Source organism: Podarcis raffonei, chromosome 6 (assembly GCF_027172205.1).
Source record: "Podarcis raffonei isolate rPodRaf1 chromosome 6, rPodRaf1.pri, whole genome shotgun sequence".
Classification (NCBI taxonomy): domain Eukaryota; kingdom Metazoa; phylum Chordata; class Lepidosauria; order Squamata; family Lacertidae; genus Podarcis; species Podarcis raffonei.
The window spans coordinates 58,674,216-58,695,760 of NC_070607.1; the positions used below are offsets into that span (position 1 = coordinate 58,674,216).

Here is a 21,545-nt window from a genome sequence, read left to right on the forward strand (position 1 = left end):
TTATTTCTAATGTTTTCCTTTTGTGAAAGGATGAAGAAAGAAGAAGATGGCCTGACGATATATGGAGTGGCTGAAAAAGATCAAGGATATTACACCTGTGTTGCCAGCACTGAATTAGATCGAGACACTGCCAGAGCCCATCTCACTGTTCTGGGTAACTTGATATTCCTTTTAAGTTTACAGAGCTTGAGACGAGGTCCATGGGGGGACTGACAGCTTATTTTGACAGATTTTAATACCTGTTCTCCTGTGTTGTAGAGTAACACATACAGGGTACTATGTGCAATGGTCATGAAACATATAACAAATTCCTTTGAATTTGGAATGTTATTCTTAACAATTTCTAACACCCTGTATTGTCTTTAAAGTAAAAGCTTACCCAAAAAGGTTTCAGTGGTCTTTCTGAGCAGATATCTGAAGATTAACCAGGGCACCTTGCTAACTGTAGCTAATTTTCATGAGGATTAAAAAAAAAAGTCACAAAATGCTGCAGAAATGTGGGAAGCTGAATTTAAAATTGGAAAGATGAGAAATTGAGAGAAATGAAATGGACAGTTCCTTCCATTCCTTGTTGCAAGTGACCAGGCAGGGCCCACAGGACTTTGGTTAATCTGAAGTCAATGAAGTACACTTGAGTTTTGTCCAGATGTTGAAGTCCCTGACACCTAAGCAAACATTTTGAACAACTCTGCATCTTTTGTGTTTCGGTCTTGTCTGTGAGCTAGTTAGGGAAACACTGATGATAACTGGAATACATTTAGGTGCATAGCAGGGCCTGTTTTCCAAGAAAATTCAGTGAAGGCTGGTACTCTGGTCCTTGTGGTGAGTGGTGCTGATAGGGCTGGACCATGGGACACAACTGCAAGAGGAGGGACTGTAGCTCAATGGTAGAGCATCTGCTTTGCATGCAGAAGCTTCCAGGTTCAGTTCCTGGCATCTCCAGGGAGTGACTCTTGCCAGAAACCCTGGAAAGCCACTGTGAGTTAGTGCAGACATAACTGAGCTTGATGGACCAATGGCCTGATTTAGGGTAAGGTAAGTGCCCTGTGCTCCCAAAGGGCACCACCATGGTAGTCCCTGTCTCTTCTTTTTTGAAACCCTTACAGCAGGGTTTGGTGCACAGTTGCCTTTGGAGCAATGCTCTAGACAGTTGAACCCACCCAGGTGCCTCTGGTCTCCATGTGGGCTCCATAAACACTCTGATAAATTAAAAAGAAAGATAAAACTATCCAGAGCTTTGCTCTGAATGCAGCAGCTTGTTTGCTCTGCTGTTTTGTTTTGTTTTGTTTTGTGTGTGTGTGTGTTTTTTACGTGTTGCCTGCTTCCACCCCAAGAAGGAAGAAGTGCCACGACTAAGCAAACTTTTTTTCCAAAATGTTATTTTAGAGATTGTCAGGTATGTTGGAGCCAAAGCGTCCATCAGCCTCTATAAAAAAGTTTGAAAAAAGACTAGGAGAATAAACTTAATTTGTTTTCCTGCTGCTTGTTAAGGGATGGGGAGGATGAGTCCTTTTTACTTTTTATTTTTGTATTTGTGGGAGGATATCCATTCTTTCACCCCCCCCCCCTTTTAAACGTTCCTGGTTGTAGGAAGGTAACAGACAGGTTCCTTTCTTTCCCCTCCTCCAAGCAAAAGAGAGAACTAGGGTTCTGTCCATTCCCTTCTCACCATTTAGAAGATGGGAAGCAACTAGGGCCGCCTGGTAGAGGAAGACAAAGTGTTTCAGTGGTGGAGGAGGGTCTGGAAGTCATCTTGCCCAGGGCTTCTTGAAACCTGGCACAGCCACTGCACATTGTATCCCTGCAACAAGTTGTGCTTAAGAATTGAACTAACCATCTAAATAGCTAATATCTATTTTTGCAGCTCCTTCTTCTGTTAACCGTATGACCCTACCCAAAGGTAATCACTACTGATCCATTTACCACTTTGATTATTATTAATTTTTACATTCTCTTACACTGTTGCTTGACCATTGCAATGACTGGTATGAAATTTAAGTGCCTCTGAAAGTTGGATAACTTTGGCTGGCCCAAACCTCATGACAAATATCCCTGATAATTGGACCTCATTGGGGTAGGGGATCTTGATTTCTACTGCACAAATTGTTGTTGATGTTGCCCCCTACCGCAAAGGAAGAATATTTTAACTAGTCTGCATGGATGAATTTTGGGGGCTGATGCTAAAAGTGATGGGAGGTGTTTCTCACCCTCCTTTTTATTTTTGCAAGGTGACCTTTGCCCTTCATTGTATTTATGTTCCTTCTTTGTAAAGCTCTGTCTTTGCAAAGAATGTGGATTAACTGTTAGGGCCCTCTTACGAAGAGGGCAGAGAAAAACAGAACCTTGGATAGTTCTAAGTGAGCCCTGTTGTCTGAAGTGCTCTCCTACCAAGGTAGCTTTATGAAGATGTCCCAGCAGAGGCCAGAAGCCAACTGAAGGCTGGTAGGACCTGTTGCATGGTTGGTTCCACCTATGTAGAGGAGCTGGCTGAGTTGTTAAAGGGCCTTCCCTGATCTTGTAGCCTTCTGCAAGGCTGATTCCTAATCTGAGTCCATCAATGGAGGCAGGGCTGTGTTCTGTGTCCAAGAGGTCCCCAAATGCAATACTGGCTATTCTTCATCTGAGGAAATGGCCTTAGTGGAGTTCTCTCTGCTTCATGCTGCAAGGTCCCAGAATCAGTGGTCATGATACCCAAAGATATTAAGCACCAACTCTTGAGTGGACTAGCCCATGAGGGACACCTGCTCCTTACATGTATCCTTTTGCCGATAGCACGTCCTGAACGTCCTCGTGATCTTGAACTAACTGACCTCGCTGAAAGGAGTGTGCGGTTGACGTGGATTCCTGGCGACGACAACAACAGCCCTATCACAGGTCAGCACTTGTTCCTCTACTTTGAAACCCTACAGGTGAACAGTGTTGCTGCTTTGGTTTGGTTTCCTTTCTGAAAGTCAGCTGGCCGATAATTATGTCGCAACTTTAGCAAGCCTTCACACTCTGCTCTTCTAGATTACATTGTGGAATTTGAAGAGGATAGATTCCAGCCTGGAAGTTGGCACAACCATTCCCGTTACCCAGGAAGCGTGAACTCTGCCATCCTGCGCCTTGCACCCTACGTCAACTATCAGTTCCGAGTAATAGCTGTGAACGAAGTAGGAAGCAGTTACCCCAGCTTGCCTTCTGAGCGATACCATACGAATGGGGCACGTAAGTGCTATTTGACTTGAGTGGGTGGGTATATTTGAAAGGAAAAGAACACTTACATAAGATTATGCAATTGTAATGTACACAAGAACAAGGACAGATAAAAGAGAGAGACACTAAGAATGTGGATTGTGTCATGCGTTACCTTTTTAGGTAGCCCATATTTGTCACCATGTATTCTCATCAGGCAGTAGTGGCCAGTCTCAGTTCCCTGGAAAGTGTACCTGTGAAATATATCCATGCACCTGTTCATCATGTTGTCCCATTACATTACATTTAATGTGTACACATAAAAACATTTTTGGTGCATCTTATCCATGTCATGCAGAGATAGGGAATCTGCAGCCATTCAGATGCTGCTAAGCTGCAACCTCCATCAGCCCTAGCCAGCATCACCAATAGTTAGGGAGGATGTGAGTCAAGTCCAACAATAGCTGGAGGGCCACAGAACTCCCATCCCTGGTGTAATGTACGAAGCAGCCCTGAGCTTTTTCTGAGTCGACCAAGTATCTTTAGGCTAATGGGCTTTTGTCAGAGATCCTAACAGATATGTACTGGCTTGGTATTTTAAGTTTAAGATTTTGGACTGTAGATGTGCATGGAGTGCAAGGGGAACCTCACAAATAAATACTTTTCTCAAATTAGGGAAATGATGGGCTGGATTTTGATATTTTTTTTGTACAAAACATCAAAGAAGGCATGTTTCTGTTGTAAGGCTCTTGTGCATCTTAATTTACTCATAACCCTTTGTTTAAATATGTGGTGGGAAACATGACCTCATGGGCCATAAGCAGCCGTTGACCAAATTCCATGCAGCCTCTGCAGCTGATTAGTTCAGGCCAGTGTTAATAGAAACACAGAAGGAGAGAGAGAGAAAGGGTAGCACACATAGAGGGAATTCTCTGTAGTGCTGTACACCGTAACCACTTTCTCTCTAGCCTTACCAGCATGAGCCGCTGCTCCACACTGACTTTTTTGAGGGAGTTAATGTCCCTTCATAGTTTCCCCATCTTTGTTTTAAGTGCTTTTTAAACAACTGACACCACCAGTGTCACAGTAACCTTAAAAGTTTGCTTTGCAAATAGCTTTTTTAGTACCATAGCAATTGCATAGGTCTTTCCTTTTGGCAGAGGCTTTATGTGGGTCTCCCCTTTGTGTTCTAGCCTTCCTATGTGGGAAAAAAAAAAGATTATTCCTTTAGCAATATTGCAGGGTATAGAAAAGCTTGCGGTAGCTGTGTTGTAGCATTCAATGCTTTAAAACAAATTTCATGTTTTAATTTATTTCAGGTCCAGAAATTAACCCCACAGGAGTTAAAGGAGCAGGAACAGCCAAAAATAACATGGTGATATCCTGGACGGTGAGTTAACATGGGGGCTATTGTTTATAGCACATTCTTTTCTTGCATACAAGGTTTTCATTCCATGGCCTTTCCTGCAATAAATTTTATCACAAGCTAAATAACTCTGCATGTGGTTTACAAAAATTCATTGACAGTAATGTACAAAAAAAAATTCAACACCTTCTAATACTTAAATGATATTTACAATGCCAAAATAATAATGGCATGCACAATCCAATATCTCAAAGCCAAACAGTCCAAATATTCCTGCAGCAAGTCCAAGAGAATAACTCTCCATGTATATACTTGTTGCTGGTTCAATTCATATAATTGGAAACTGTGCAGTTACCTGGATGCATTTTGCATTTGTTATCTCTAAAGTGATGATGATGATGATGATGATTATTATTATTATTAGAATTTATATACCGCCCTCTACCCAGGGGTCTCATAGAATCATAGAATAGAATAGAATCATAGAATCATAGAGTTGGAAGAGACCACAAGGGCCATCGAGTCCAACCCCCTGCCAAGCAGGAAACACCATCAGAGCACTCCTGACATATGGTTGTCAAGCCTCTGCTTAAAGACCTCCAAAGAAGGAGACTCCACCACACTCCTTGGCAGCAAATTCCACTGTCGAACAGCTCTTACTGTCAGGAAGTTCTTCCTAATGTTTAGGTGGAATCTTCTTTCCTGCAGTTTGGATCCATTGCTCCGTGTCCGCTTCTCTGGAGCAGCAGAAAACAACCTTTCTCCCTCCTCTATGTGACATCCTTTTATATATTTGAACATGGCTATCATATCACCCCTTAACCTCCTTTTCTCCAGGCTAAACATGCCCAGCTCCCTTAGCCGTTCCTCATAAGGCATCGTTTCCAGGCCTTTGACCATTTTGGTTGCCCTCCTCTGGACACGTTCCAGTTTGTCAGTGTCCTTCTTGAACTGTGGTGCCCAGAACTGGACACAGTACTCCAGGTGAGGTCTCAGGGCAGTTCACAGAATAGTCTGCTGCAGTGAAAACAGAGTGTCCTGTGACACAGTAAATACTCAAGCTGCATATTTGGGTATAAGCTTTTGTGGGCTAGAGTCCATAAAGGCTAAGAAGAAAGCTCGAAAACACACATAGAGAGGGAGGGAGGGAGAATCTGCCAATGGAGGGCAACATTTCATGCATCTGATAAAGTAGACTCTAGCATATGAAAGCTTATGACACCATGGGCTTGTTAGTCCTGTTTGTTTTTAGATCCATCTATGATTCTGTATCCTCTGGAGTCACAGAAACACTGTTCAGGTGGCAGGGATAGCAGCTGGTGTTCAAAGTTAACAAGAGTAATAATGGATTTCTTAATTTTTGTGTATCCTTTAAGCCGCTAAATGCAACCCAGGTTTACGGCCCCAACCTCAAGTACATTGTGAAATGGAGAAGAAGAGACACCCGGGAGAGTTGGAACAACAGGACGGTAAAGGGTGACACCAACCAGTTCACTGTCACACAGACGCCCATCTATACACCCTACGAGATCAAAGTGCAGGCCAAAAACGACTATGGGGTTGCTATGGAACCTGAGACCGTCATTGGCTACTCGGGGGAAGATTGTGAGTATTCTCATAGATGTAAAGAGTTTGGGGTACCAAAAAAGACTCCACCACTGGCGGTCTTGCAATCCAAGATCTTATGTGATTGGCTCTGTTAACAGGAGGCATTGAATTCCAGTGAGAGGCACTCTGGAGAATGAAACACTCATGTAGAAACTTCAGAGGTCTCTGGAGTGCCCCAACAGACCATTTAGCTTGCATGCCCATGAACTTCAAATTAACTCCTTTTTCTTGAAGATTTATATTTCCATCTCTTATTTATTTAAAACACACATATCTTCTTTATTTAAAGCATTGATAGAATATTCAAGGCAAGCTAACAGCACACACGAAAAGCAACATAACATGCCAACAATGAATAACACACTATATCAGAGGCAGAACAGCAGCAGACAATATAGTTACTAGGCTGCCTCAGCATTTTGAGGTTAGAAAAAGATATTATTCCATCTTACGGGTCTAGAACAGACTCTAACAAAGGTAAGTAAGTAAGTAAGTAAGTAAGTAAGTAAGTAAGTAAGTAGATAAATAACATTCATGTGAAGGGGGATATAAATAAAAAGTTACATGGATAAATACAAGAGAGTGTTGGATGTAAATTGTGAATACTTGGGCTCAAATCCGTATTCACTTTTACACTGAGAGTTAAGCATAGACTTAAACCTTTTCCATTACAATCACTGGAATGTAGAAGTGCTTCATTCCACCTTTAAAAGGCATCCATCTTCTATAACTTTTACTCCTGTTCACTTCATATATTTATTGCTCCACAGGAGGTTCATTCTTTTGCTGTGTTTTAAAAGGGAGGAGGAAGCATTGATCATGTAGACTTAAATGATTCGGAGACTTCTGAACATTCGTACCTTGCAGTCATGCTGTTGGTGGAGGGAATAGGGACTGTTAACACACCATATGGTAGCGGTTTTATTCACAAACAAACCTACATGGGAGTCTTGGTCAATGGCCAGCATCATTTCTAAAGTCAGCTTGGAAACAGGTGTCCGCTTATCTGTACGGCAGTCCCAGACATGCTGAGAACCAGTAGACTCTAGGATACAACCATGCAGTGAGCTCAGAGTTACAGTGCTCGGATCATCAGCCTGGTGATCTCTGCCTGATTTTAGCTCCCACAGTTTATGATTCTTAAAGAAAGTTTCATGCTGGAATTATTCCCAATATTCTCAGGAACATAAGAAATTCACCTGACTCCTCAAACTATAATCCCCTTTTATTATTCCATAACAAAATTCAGAAGTGACACATGAATCATATCCTCTGCTGCCATGTTCTGTAGCAGAGGTGGAGAACCTATGGTCCTTAGAACGTTGCTGGACTACAACTTGAATCCTTCAACATTGGTCATACGCTGGCAGGCTGGGGCTGATGGGAATTGGAGTCCAACAACATCTGGAGGCCCATAGGTTGTCTCCCCCTGTTCTAAAATCATATCCCAAAACAAAATCTATAGTCACCAAGTGAATTATGCCCTTCAGCAGCTGCCAGATAGGTCTACAAGGCACAAAAATGATTGCCAGGCATTGAAGTTAAATCTATATGTGATGCTTGTTTTGGTCATTGTGGTTCTCCAGCAATCATCTAAAAGAATTGCTGACTAAGCCAACTCTCAAAAATATATTATTCACTTTGAATTAGCAGTGTAACACATGCCAAGGGCTCTGTCAGGTTACAAGGTTTAGAAGTAGATATCTAATGATCAGAATCAGAAGGAAATGGTTGTTTTTTAAATGGCAACCCAAGTTAAAGGGGGTTCGAATGCCTCCTGAAAATTGGGTGAGTATCTAGGGAGGTCAGGTATATTCTACTATGTTCTACCAGGGCGTAAAGAGAGAGGGATCAATCTAGAATGCCCTGCTTGTCAAGTCAATATGTACAAACCTGGTTTATGAAGAAATCTCAGTTGATTTTAGGGATTGCCTCTTTACTGTGTCATGCCACAATCTTGTTAGCATCTTTACTCTAGGTCAGGCTTCCTCAACCTCGGCCCTCCAGATGTTTTTGGCCTACAACTCCCATGATCCCTAGCTAGCAGGACCAGTGGTCAGGGATTATGGGAATTGTAGTCTCAAAACATCTGGAGGGCCGAGGTTGAGGAAGCCTGCTCTAGGTTCTTACAGGCCTTCTTGGTCAAAATCACCTTGTGGATTGTGTTCAGAAGGCTCTAGCAAAGCAAGGCAAATAATGGTGTCATACACTTCCACGTGCTCTTCTTAAAATGATTTTTTCTGTGTAATTTTGTATAGATACAGATTAACAACGTAAAAAATAACTTGCAACAACAAAGAAATAGAAAGGCGAAGTAAGTGGGGGAGGGGAGAAGATGAGGTAGGAAAGGAGGGATGTAAGAAAGAAAAAGTGCTGCAGTACAATGGGAAGAAAAGGACTGTGGCAGAAAAGGACTGTGGCCGCTCCTTTTTTGCTTTGCAAAATAAAGCTAAGTAACAGTTGCATGCAACTATGAATGACTTGTTTTTTCAGGACCAAGGACAGCGTAGCCAACCTCTCAAAAATTGCTTGCGTATCAAAGCTTCCATCAGCTTGAAAGATCACAGAATTCACTTCTATTCCTATTAATAAGTAGAGCAACCCTTCCTTCCAGGTTGTATGTAAGGTCACAGTGTGTAAATGGGAGTGGGGAATCTATTTTATAGTAAAATTTTGCTGCACCAGAAATCACAACTAGTTCACACATCAATGCTGTGTTAATTAATTAACCATTTGCAGTGGGGAAGGTGAGAAAATGGGTAAACTGATGCTGTTGATGATGTTTTCAGTTGTGCATATCCTTCATGGCTGCAGTTCACAAGGGGGCAGGGAGGGGGGAAGATGAAGAAATGCCACCATCCTCTACTTAGTAGTCTGCAGAAAGAAATACAGCATGGTGTCTGGGTTTTCTTCCAATTAAAATGTAACTGTTCACTTAGGGTTGTCATATTTCAGAAAGTGAAAATCCTGATACAAAAGTTGTTGAGCTGGGGGTGGGGCAAAATTGTTGAGTTTGTTGTTTTTTCCCAAAATCTCCCCAAAAAAGTTGAAGTTTTTGAGCTATTTTTAAAGAAATTCACCACCAAAAAGAATGGGTTGCCATATAGCCGGCTTTCCCTGCACATTTTTTCTGATTTTTGTAAATTCCGTCTGGACGCTATTTCCCGGATATGGCAGCCCTATGTTCACTGCAAACTGAAGTGCTCTTCTCAAATTATCCAGATACATTGTATGTAAACTTGCATCCAGTCAGTTGCGTGGTAGACTTGTTTCATTTTGTTTTGTCTCTTGTTATCTACACTTTTTGCTATTATCTTGGCTCTACCCAGCCCTGGAGGAAGGGGCAGTAAGAGCAAATCAGCTGTCCCCCACCACATGGTGTTCAGCCACAGGAAACACTTTCCAGCAACAGCTGTTTCCCTCCTCCTTGGCCTGAGTATCATATCCTGTCCTCAGGGAATGGGAAAATACATAAGCAGGTTTTTCCTCCCATCTGCTCTGTAGCCCAGCCAGCCTGCTTACCAGGAAGCCTCTCATCCTGCTGGGGTAGCTTCCTTGCTGTTTAAAGAGGAAAGCACTTTTTTAAAAAGGGGAAAAAAGGAAATGAGTAACAAGCAAGGCAATAAACTGCATTGGTATTTTGAACAATAAGAAGCTACAACGGATGTAGTAACTGAACGAGTAAAATCTATTTTACCAATGAGATAAAGTAAAGAACTTTATAACTCCTGTAAAAGTAGTACAATGCAGGCATTTTCAAATTCTGATTGTAGGTAACTAAGCAGTCAATAGGCCAAACGCTTCCCTGGAAACCTTTTTAATCACCTTTTACTTAGGGCAGAGTGGTTTTGTGGGGTTTGTTTGTTTTTATGGCGCTGAGTGATATGAAACAAGCTTGGTTGTTCATGGCATGTATATTTTCCCACTGTTCTATCTTATAAACAGGTTTTGCAGCGGGGGCGGGTTTGGGATTGTTTAAAAAATCAATCAGTAAAATCTGTTTGAACAGAAGTGCCGAGAGAAGCAGCAAGTGTCTAAACCACTAGTATCCGACATGGTACCTTCCAGGTGTGTTATTGAACTGCATCAGCCCATCTCAATGCTTTTAATGGTCAAGGGTAAAGGGAGTTGCAGCTCAACAACACCTGGAGTCAAATATGTCTCTGTCAGGCCACCAACTCTCCTTAAAGCTATGGACAAAATGTTTCTGCACTTATTCCCTGCAACAGGAGTAACTTTTCTCTGGGTTAACAACAGCTGGATAAAGAAATTTACCTCATCGGTTCCTATGGAAATATTTGCCATATCAATATTCTGCAAATCTCTCTCAAAGAGACAGTTCTGAAGCTGAAATTTAAGACCTGCTGCTCGCCTTTGCTGTGAGGTGTTCTCCTCTTAAATGGGCATTTCTCCATCTGAAATTGCTTACTACTGCTTGTGGGGACTTTCAGTTGTAAATGATTTTATGGGTACAGCATGAACTTGATTTGTTGTGAATCAAACACCTCTGAATTTAAAAGGCATTTGTATAAATCTCTAGAGTTGCCAGTTTTCTGTTTGTCAGGTGAACTGTAACATTGTGAGTGCACTGGTGAGGTAGGCAGAAAAGAGAAATGTGAGAAATACAGGAAACTGGCACCAGAGTAGAATGGATCATGCCATCATGCAAACGCTTGTCAAAAATGTGCACTTGAAATTGCTTTATATCTCCACATGATGGCAGCAATGTTTAAGAGCAGCCTCCTGTTTACATGATTTTCTTTGGGTAAACCACTGTAGCATCAAGGGAGGGAAATGGGGATTTTCTTCAAATTTCTGTGTATGCTTAATATCTGCTTTGCTTTATTCTTGGCAACTTAGATCCTAAGGCCGCTCCCACTGATATTAGACTCAAAGTTGTAAACAGCACAGCAATCAGCCTGCAATGGAGTAGAGTGTACCCGGAAACCGTCCAGGGACAACTTAAGGAATACAGAGTGAGCAAAACCCAAACCCAATCACATTAATGTGGCTAACACCCAACACTAATGATGACTGATGGTTACATTGTCTTTTACACAATGGAGATGACATGAAACACCCAGAAATTGCTAAAATGGCATTGAAGACTATTATTATGTAGACAATAAGTATTTGCAGTTGTGTTGGTGGGCGGGTGATAAAGTACAGGTGTAAGGGCATACAGAAACCAAAATATTATTACCAGTTGTATATATCCTCTCCACCCACTTCAAAGAGTTTAGACAAGGAGACTAGCCTTTTCCTTGAAATTTAAGCAGTTTTAAATTAGTGTGCCAATTGTGGTTTCCGTCCAAGAATCCACCAAAAAAATAATTCTGTGATTTGTTTTGAAGGGTTGCTTGGGGGGGGGTAGGGCTGGGGGAATGAGGAAGGGAGACCAGAGAGACAAAGCATTTTTTTTAATTGCTCTTTTTCAATAGGGAATCCAATCCAAGTTCGATTTTAGCAATTCTTCATCCCCTATTTTGAAGAAAGCCTGTTTTGATCTTTTGAATGTTAATTGGCTTCTTCCTGATTCAAAATCATGAGTTTGTACTTAGCCTTGAACTGAAAGCAAAAAAAGTCTTCATTTCAAAGACTTTACATTATGTGCAAAAATAAATTTGATCTTTGCGTTTATTACAATTTAGATTCTCCATTCTTATGGACTGGCACATTTTTTTAACCTGTTCTATTTCATGTTCTAAAGTTGTGCTATTGAGAGATATTTTTCTACCATTTGGAAGTCAAAAATGTGCGTCCCATAAGCATTAGAAGCCATGTAACATTCTGATCATGCATAGGGCAACACATCAGGTACCTTCCTAGCCAATCATATCCAAAGTACACACTATACATTCTAGACATCTCTAGGGAACTTCTAGACCAGGTGTTCATTGAGCATTCATGCTGATATGTTTGTATGGAGGTTCTACAAGGTTGCTGGATAGTGGCTGTTACTCCATACTTTTTAGAACACTTGTCAATTACTTTTCTTTTTCAGTGAGTAAAGTAACAGAGTAATTGTACTAGAAAGTGTGAGATAACATATATATTTTTTCTGAATGAACAGCCTGTCTGGAAGCACCCCTAGTTGTGAACATCCAGTTATTGCGCAGTCAGTTGGAAACAGAGAATTCCAAGTAGCTGCTATCTTATGAGGTCTTTCTGCTTACAAAACAAAACCAACAAACTGTTTTTAATGTGGTTAAGAAAATCAGCTCCTAGAGCAGTTTCCCCTGACTTCTGTGTCATCCCCAGTGTGTATTTAGCATGTCATTAATCAATACACTAAAGTTCTGTTTCGGCCTAGTCAGAATTCAAGGATTGTGCTCAGGGATAATAAAAAATGTCTCCAGAAAGCCAAACATGTTCTGTCCTCAAGTTCATGTTTTTTCTCTCTCTGTTTTCTGTCTTAGCAAACAGAAAGCAAGCAAAAATTCACACAAATCAGCAGTGAAATACTTTCTTTCAAAATTGAGTTATATCACTGCCCTGGGATCTTTGGATAAGGGGTGGGATATAAATCTAATAAATAAAATAAATAATAAAATATATTTGAAGCATTTGCACATTTCTCAGCTCTGAGAATTTTCATTCATAGGGTATATTTTGTTTTATTTCTGCCTCTGTACTGGAGTCTGGTTTTATATATATATATATGGCCATGAGTGATTCTTGACAAATTAAAATTTCATCCTACTACTACTACTGCTGCTAATAATAATAATAATAATCAGTGAGAGATGAGGGAAGACTGCAGTTTGAAGCCTAGAAGCCTGGTCTTTGCTGAGGGGGCAGTTCTTTGATAGCCACTGCATAATCTGCCTAAATGGTCTTGACCAAGAGTCAGCTTCCATATGTCTCAGTCTCCCCATCTGTAAAATGAGCAATAAACAGTATTGACTTCCTCCTCTCCTGTGGAATGGTTGATGAGATCGAACTAATCCTTGTGTGGAAGAAGATCCATAGTGACTTTGTCCTTGAAATCCAGTTAACACTCAGATGGGGAAAACATCACTCACCTTGCATGTTTCTTGAAGGCCTACTTCTGGAGAGAAAGTAGTTTGCTGAAGAATCTATGGGTCTCTAAGAAAAAGCAGTCTATGGGTTTTACTGGAGACCGGACACGGGGCATAGTGTCCCGACTGTTTCCTTACAGCAACTACAAACTGGAGATGGTTGTAGTCAACGGGAGAGGAGATGGGCCTCGAAGTGAAACTCTGGAGTTCACAATGCCTGAAGGAGGTAGGTCTCTGCATAATATTGGCCCAGCTTGGCAGAATCCCATCCTTTTATGTGTGAAATAAGAAAGTAGAACAGAACACGGTCTTATTGAGAGCCTTAGAGTTCCTTAGGTTCTACGTCATCAGTCCTGATAAAGACTTCAAAAAGGATTTTCCACTTGAAATGAATAGTTAGGCTGGCTTCAGCTGCCAGATTACTGTGTGCTCCTGCAGTGTGGAGCAAGGCAAAAGTCAACACAGTGAAGCCCTAAGGACTGAGGCTGTTCTGATTCATGGGATTGTTTTTTACCAGCTTCAGACTCACAATACATAATAGATTATGATAGACAAATGAATGCACAAGGAAACTAACTGAAATTGGTGAGTTAGGCAGAGCACGATGCACTGACTTTTGACACCAGGTTTTACTTCTAGCTATACTGTTTGTCCTCTTAAGCATTCTCAGACAAGTCTCTCTTAGCTTTATTCTGTAAAATTGGAACAGTCATGAGATCCATTGCCGCACATGGCAGTATGATCTATGGAAGGGTTTTATGTTGCAATTACTACCTAACTCTACAAATTCCATCTGATTCTTAACATACTCAAGGATGGATTTTATGGTAGAATTGAGAGTACTGCCTGTATTTGCTTTCACAGCTAGATCAATAGCTTTTCATCAGTTCTCATAACTAGCAGTGAAAGCTTCTTTAATGTTTACAGTTGCCATCTCATATCACTCTAATGGACCATGCTTTGACTGATAAGCACCAGCGCCTTTATAATTCTAGAGATACTTAAAACCACAGAATTGCACACCAGACAGATATCTTTGTTCTTGAAGATTCTTCCAAGAATTCATTCCAGTTGTAATTTTTAGAAAATGAAATCCTGGGGTCCCCCCCCCCAGCTGTTGCTGGTTTTGGTAACTGGATTGAATGAAATCTGCTTTCTGCCTTGCTAGTGAGCCAAATTGTGCATTTATATGTATCACACAGAAGCTTGAACTGGGTCCACTGCTTGAGTGCACTTAAAAGGTAAAGGGACCCCCTGACCATTAGGTCCAGTCATGACCGACTCTGGGGTTGCGGCGTTCAGCTCGCTTTATTGGCCGAGGGAGCCGGCGTACAGCTTCCAGGTCATGTGGCCAGCATGACTAAGCCACTTCTGGTGAACCAGAGCAGCGCACGGAAATGCCGTTTACCTTCCCGCCAGAGTGGTACCTATTTATGTACTTGCACTTTGGCATGCTTTTGAACTGCTAGGTTGGCAGGAGCAGGGACCGAGCAACGGGAGCTCACCCCGTCGCAGGGATTCGAACCGCCGACCTTCTGATCGGCAAGTCCTAGGCTCTGTGGTTTAACCCACAGCGCCAACCACATCCCATACTTACCTACTTGCTAAATGATCTTTTGCTATGCATAGAATTATACTGGTAAACCCTGGAAGTTTCAGCATAAAACTCTGACCAGCTGCATATTGGAAAGGCATTTAAAAAATCCATTCCATTTCATTGTGATGCAGGGAGGTGAGAGCCCTGCATCCATTGGGTCAGTCAGCATTTCCACACATATGTGGATCTCATCCAGGCAGCAGGCAAAGGAGGATTAAAAACATCTGTAGGAAAAGACCAAACACCCACACAAAGAAACAGCTTCTGTTTGATTGAGTTCCTAATGCATTTTGAGCAAATCTCCTTTATCAAGGAAATTTCCTTCCAAGCAGTCTTTTTAAGAAGCATGGATGGAAACTACCTTTATAAAAGCAATTTTCTTGACATCATTTGTGAAGCTGTCTTTTTTTTTACTCTCTGACCCATATACCTGCCCGTAAAGGCATACTGCAATACCCTGCTTGCGAGCCCCCAGTGCTCGACTCTCACATCAACATCAATAGGACTTAGATGGCCTTGGCTTTGGTTGCATGAAGCATCATGGATAAAATGTGGCTCCTGTTGCTCAAAGTTGAGTGTTGTGATTTGTGCTCAGATAAGCCTTGTGTGCTTTGAGCATAGGAAACAGAGCTGGTTATGGTGAGGGACTTTAGCTGTGATGAAAGCAAATGGGCCAAGAAGGCACCATCCCAAAGAGATAGAATGATGAAATCCACTTACATATTAGGTTATCTGTACAGAACTAGGTTTTTAATTATATGAAAACTGCATCTGGCAATAGACAAGCTCATAGGAGTGGCTTAGCCCACAGAAGGAAGCATCAATGACTAAATTTGCACAACTATGAAACAGTAGGATAGGTTCCTGTTAATGGAGGTATGATTGTGTTGCACTGAAACTGCATCTTATATAGCTCCTACCAAGTTCTCCATGCCACCAGACTCAAACTTTTCTATATGCATACTCTTGACCAGTCTGCCTTCTAAGTTACCTTACCTTATACGTCTTTTTCCTCTTCCCTTTTCTCTCTCGGACCCATCTTTCCCTGAAGCACCCAGCCCCCCAAGGTATTTCCGAATCCGCCAACCAAATCTGGAAACCATCACTATGGAATGGGAACACCCTGAACACCCCAATGGCATTCTTATTGGATACACCCTTAGATACCAAGCCTGTATGTCCTGTGCTTGTTTTTGTTTGTTGTCTCTTTATTAACCAGGATTTAGAATCTAATTTATCTGGAATTAGAAAAAAACAATACTAATAAAAAAGTGGAGGGGAAATCAGGAATTCAGGAATTAGAATTTCTTTGGGAGTTGAATTGCATATCTTAGTTCAGGAGGATTCCATAGGAATCACTAACAGGCTAATTTCCAGATACATGGGACAAATTATCTTACTGATCATTTTGATTCTTTAGTTAAATGTTATTTACATAAGAAGATATTTCCAAGAATATGGCCAGTGGCCCCTGAAAATGTACCTCCTTCCCACCCCTTGATAGAATTTGAACAAGCATGCATCTAACTTCCTAAAATCTCCTGCCCCTAACTGTTAGGAAATGCATGAACAATGTAATTTTTGCTCAAATAATTAGAGCAAAAGCTCTCCACCATAACAAATCCCTGACTTGAAAGCCCCTGCAAAACTAACATGGTGTATTATCTTTGGCCTACATGGGAGCTAAAAGTTTAATTAGCTTAATTAAAGTTCTTCCTTGAATGCATAACATTCCCCAGCCGTTTTTGCTTAAAAGTCCTCTAAAATGAACATGCCCCATTTTAAACAAAGCCAGTGCTTTTGTCAGGTGTAATCCTAGTCTAAGAAGTGGTGAGATGCATAGCATAGCATGTTTCTCAAAACAAGACTGAAGCCTACACAGCCTGCCTCTCTCTCCAGTTAATGGATCCAAAAGTGGCAGAACAGTGGTGGAAAACTTCTCTCCTAATCAGACAAAGTTTATACTCCAGAGGACGGACCCCATATCACGCTATAGATTCAACCTGCGTGGCAGGACACAGATTGGGGAAGGTGAGCCTGCCACGGGGGAGTCACCACTTCCACTGAATGAAGGTAAGTGAGAACATGATGCCAGTGTAACTGGGGTGAGAGAGGTGTGCCCTGCCAAGCTGGACATACAAGCTTCATCCAAGAGTATTTCAAAATCCACACACGCCTCTATAAAAATCAGCCTTTGACGTGTGAGGTCTTGGCCTGCTGTAAATTGATCAAGAATCATTTGCAGCCTCTTAAATATGCCCCCTCCCTGTCCCACAAAAGTAGCTCTCTTAATCATGTCCCATTGCCATATAAAATCCTTATCAAAACTACTTGTGAAGTTCCATGTAGCTCTATGTGGGAGTTCTAAATTGTGCGATTAACATTGTGTGGAGTAGGAGAGCACCCATTGGCTCCACTCCAGTTGTTGCTTCCCCTGCCAGTACTGAAGACACATCAGGGGAAGATCTGAGAAATGTAGGCTTTCCACTGGATTCAGAAGACATCTCCACATGACGTTAGTCACATGATTTAGAATGTCCACACAACAGCTTTTGGAGTGACATTGATGCTGGGGGTGACAGGAAGTACAACCACCTGGAGTTTTTAACAATCAAGTCGAGTATAAATTTTATGAAATAAATAAGTACAAGTGCCTCATGCTGCCTGTCCTTTGCATCTCTGCCTCATGTGAAACATTTCAAGTCTTCATTTCTTTCCCCAGACCCTAGCCTGTCCCTGTACTGTAGGCATACTCTCTTTTTTCAAAAGGTGCAAGATAACATTGATAAAAGATTCCACGTCATTTCCCGCTGCTTCTCCTTTGTGAAATGATTTACCATAAATTATTTCTCCTGCTATGTGAGAATACAGATTTCCCTACTATAAAAGACAGGATTGTGTGTTTCAAAGGAACAGCTGATAACAAAAATTGCTAAGCAGCTTTTATGCAAAACCTCTCGATTTTATTCTGTAGTCAGCTTTCCTTTAAGCTTCTATTATGTACTTTTTTCAGTGCAAATACTGGAAGAATGAGCTTTTAATAACCTTTGTTGTTCATCAAATGTATTCAAATGATTTGAATGTGTTTCCTTTTTACCCCAGCCACATTTTTAAATAGCAGTGCTGTCTTATGTATTAACGTTTCCATTGTGTTTTATTGGTGTTAAATTCAGTATTTATATTCAAGAACGATGGATTTAGCTGTATTATTTTTAAATAATGAGTGCGTTGCAGAAAAGCAGTTCAGGGGTATCATATATATCCTGCATTGTTTTTCAAAATAGTTAGTTGCATCATTTGGGTCTAAAAGATATCTTTATCCAGCAGGTTGTTTGAAGGTACCAATGGCTAAGCATCACTCTTGGCATACAGTTGCTAATTTTAGACAGGGTGGATTGATTTAAACCAAGGTGATTCAAATTATTTAAATAAGCAAGGAAAAGGCTGTCATTGAACCAAGTTTCCCATTTATATTTCATCTCATATTTCCTAAAGCGTGATGCAGATCTGACCAGTAGACCGTGTTCATTTACAACTAGTTAAAGCAGGAATAGGGGAAATGTACCCCTCTGGATGTTAGACTCCAGCTCCCATCATCCCTGACCATTGGCTATACCAGCTGGGGCTGATGGGAGCTGGAGTCCACCAATGTTTGGAGAACAACAACTTCCCCATATCTGAAACAGAGCATTAATTATACTATTGTTTCAGTTTTGCAACCAGGCCTTGCCTCCCATAGTCAAACAATATGCATTTTGCATGTTTTTATTTTCTTTTACCAATAGAAAGAATATCTTTAAAATATTTCCGTATAGATTCTTTCTGAATCTATGCAGATGACAGTTTGCAAGGTTAACAGCACAATCCTGCATGTTTACTTAGAAGCAAGTAGCCTTGACTTCAAAGGGGCTTTCTCCAAGTAAATGTGTTTATGGCTGTATCCTAAGGATAGAAATGTAGGAACCTTCATACCCGTACAATGTGGACTTCAGTTCTTCTTTCCAGTATTGCTCCTTTCTGCTTCACTTGGCCCAGCCGCACCCTCACGGGGCAGTGGGAGGGGGGAGTAGCAAACAAAAATGAAGTGCTTATGGCTGATAGATCAAAGCAGGACTCATTGTTATTGGGCAGACTAAAGCAGTTTATTTTTATCTGGTGAAGATGAAGTGCCTATGTTTGGTAGGTGGAGTGTAAATCTTCATTAGTGAGAAACGATCAGCTTGGTTTTTCATTTACATATAAAAGCCATCTTTATCGGGTAGAAGACATGCAGTTAGAGATTGACTGTAGAGTTAACACACCACTGTAACTATGAGTTTGCAAAAAAAGAGAGAGAGAACCTCAATAGGCTCCTTGGGTTTGGCAAAGGAGATGTACAGTAGTTCTTCCACCATTGGCCATCCCACTCACTTGCCTGCATGGAATTCCTTGTTGCCTAGAGTAACCAGGCTAGTTGATAAATTCAAGGGTGGACAAGCATGCCTGTAGCCTCATTACTTAATGTCAAACTAGATGATTATGAGAAACTTAGTATTCATAACTTAGTTATTTTTCATCTAAATACCTGTGTGTATGGGGTGGTATACCAATTTAATAAATAATAATTTAAGTTTTTAGATTTTAAAATTAATCATCATTTTTTTAACCCATTCAAGTTTTTAGGCAATAATAGTAATTCATTCTCTCTGTCTACATCTCTCTCCCTCTCATTTTCTGATTCTCAAATATATGTTTGTGACATGATTTTATCCAATGTTAACAGGTTTCAAAGTTGACTAACATGCCAGTAACTGTTTGTGTTTGGCACTGCTGGGTCTTTTGCAAAGTAGATTGCTTTACTTGAGGTTTATTTTTACCTTTAAATGTACTTATTTGTAATAGATTGCCATTCTTTCAATGCAATAAGAGCTAGACTGTAAATCAGGAAAACAATTGCTTGATAGGCAATCATTTTCACCACCACCACCTTGCTTGCCATAATAATTTCAGATTTTAAGCAGCTCTCAAGTTTTTATTTTACTGACATTAGTATCCAGCTTCTTGTATGTTGTGTTGATTGGCTCGCTCTGTATCTGCCCACTCACAGGTCCATTAAGTATAATTTTCTCCCTTTTTTTGAAACTTGACATGTTTTTCAGGTTAGGGTATACCAGATTTGCACTAAACAAGTAGAGAAGAACTGGCTTTTGGGCAAGCAGGCTGTACTTATGCAAGCTTAAAACAACAACTCAAGAGGGCAAAGGGTTTGAACAGAACCCCATGACTCCAACACCACCAACACTCCACATTAGGTCTCTCCTAGCTTCCAGCCAGGTTCCACACTAACCCCACTCCCAAACTAGGTTCCTTGCCCCTAAAAGCCCCTTGCAGGCTTTATGTCCTTCCTGGCCTTTTCTAGCCTTTTAGGAAACACCCAGGCCACTTGGGGTCGGTAGGCACACCCCTGGCACCATGGCATCTCCCTTTGCTTACTCCCTTTTCCTTGGCAGTTTCACAGCAGTAGAATAGAATTATTTCCAGTGGTCTCTGGTTGGAAGATCACCTTTTCTTTTACTAGAACCCATATAAAAACAACCTTACATGATAATGCAGTACTTTGGTATAGCAGTCACCATTTTCATCCCAGAAGTCTCGTGGGAATGACACTTTGTCATCACCTACTGTCGTTCCCAGATAGATTCTGGCAGAAGAAAATGGCTGCCAGCAGCCTGCTGGGAAGAGCTTTGTTTGCTACCTCGGGTAAGTCCCTTATTTTTCTGCCCTTCATGACCCTCTGTCCAGAAGACACCACCTTTCCTGTTGCACTGCTTACAAAATAAATGCAGTGAGGGGGCCATTTTGTTCAACCAATGATGCTGCTTGATCAAAATACCCATCCATTCTGAGGGAAGCAAAAAGAGAGAGAGTTTTTATTAAGGCTAGCAAAAGTTCTTAGGGGTATTAGACAAGGCTGCCAGTTGTTGACTTCATTAAGGGCTTGGCAATAAAACTCATTGAGTGACTTTGAGCAGATGCTGACAGGGCTGTGGATACAACAGTTGCTCTGCCGTGCAGTCTCTTCCCCACCTTCCCAGGACAGAACTACACTGCCCAGAAGACAAGTATTTTTGCAATGACATATTAGAGTACAATTAAGACTATAATGTAGAGGTTTTTAGAGGATAATCTACAATATGTTCTACAATTATTTCTTTTCATTTATGCTAAGGAAATAGTGCTTTCTAGAGAAAGGGTTTCCTACATGGTATCAGTCTTTACGGTTGTATATACCAGGGAATGAAGACCAACAAAATCTCCCAACTGTTGGAGAGTTATGGGAATGAGTCATGGGAATGTGCTTTGTTACAACATTAAGCAGTTACATGCATTTGAAAGAAAGAAGACAGAATGTGAATACTTTTATTTGAAATTGTATATCCTTTGTTAGCTTTCGTAATAATAATACATTCTTCTGTAAGGCAATCAGCTTGCACAACGTAAGAACATCTCTGCAACTTGATATACTATTAATCAGGCTTAAATACTTCTTATTGATAGGGAAACCTATAAAACAGAGGCATCCAATAGCCTCCTGAAAACTGCAATAAATGAGCTAGAGATGCACAGCCTTTCCCATCACTGCTGTAATCAACAAACGACCCTCCATAGGAAAATGCCACAACTTGCAGACTTGTAATAGGATAAAATACTCTTTGTGAAATATCCGTCAAGCTAAGTGAAAGTTCAGTAGCCCTCTGGGAAGTGAGTGCAAAACAAAGCTGACTCTTAACATTCTGTA

The 21,545-nt window shown here is 41.0% G+C and overlaps 1 protein-coding gene across 33 annotated transcripts in view; it reads left to right on the top strand.

The window, feature by feature from the left end:
• Window positions 1–21,545, top strand: part of NFASC (neurofascin) — a 180,941-nt gene that overhangs the window by 113,736 nt on the left and 45,660 nt on the right. For 13 of the 33 annotated variants that reach the window (XM_053393248.1, XM_053393246.1, XM_053393252.1 and 10 more), the window contains 11 exons: window positions 30–154; window positions 1,865–1,900; window positions 2,773–2,874; window positions 3,010–3,207; window positions 4,494–4,564; window positions 5,917–6,145; window positions 11,009–11,124; window positions 13,192–13,396; window positions 15,819–15,941; window positions 16,667–16,840; window positions 20,441–20,506. In XM_053393248.1, coding sequence (XP_053249223.1) covers window positions 30–154; window positions 1,865–1,900; window positions 2,773–2,874; window positions 3,010–3,207; window positions 4,494–4,564; window positions 5,917–6,145; window positions 11,009–11,124; window positions 13,192–13,396; window positions 15,819–15,941; window positions 16,667–16,840; window positions 20,441–20,506 — 1,445 coding nt within the window. Of the gene's footprint in view, window positions 1–29; window positions 155–1,864; window positions 1,901–2,772; window positions 2,875–3,009; window positions 3,208–4,493; window positions 4,565–5,916; window positions 6,146–11,008; window positions 11,125–13,191; window positions 13,397–15,818; window positions 15,942–16,666; window positions 16,841–20,440; window positions 20,507–21,545 lie in introns of those variants that run through there. The other 20 variants (XM_053393256.1, XM_053393261.1, XM_053393263.1 and 17 more) reach the window with 7 other exon arrangements.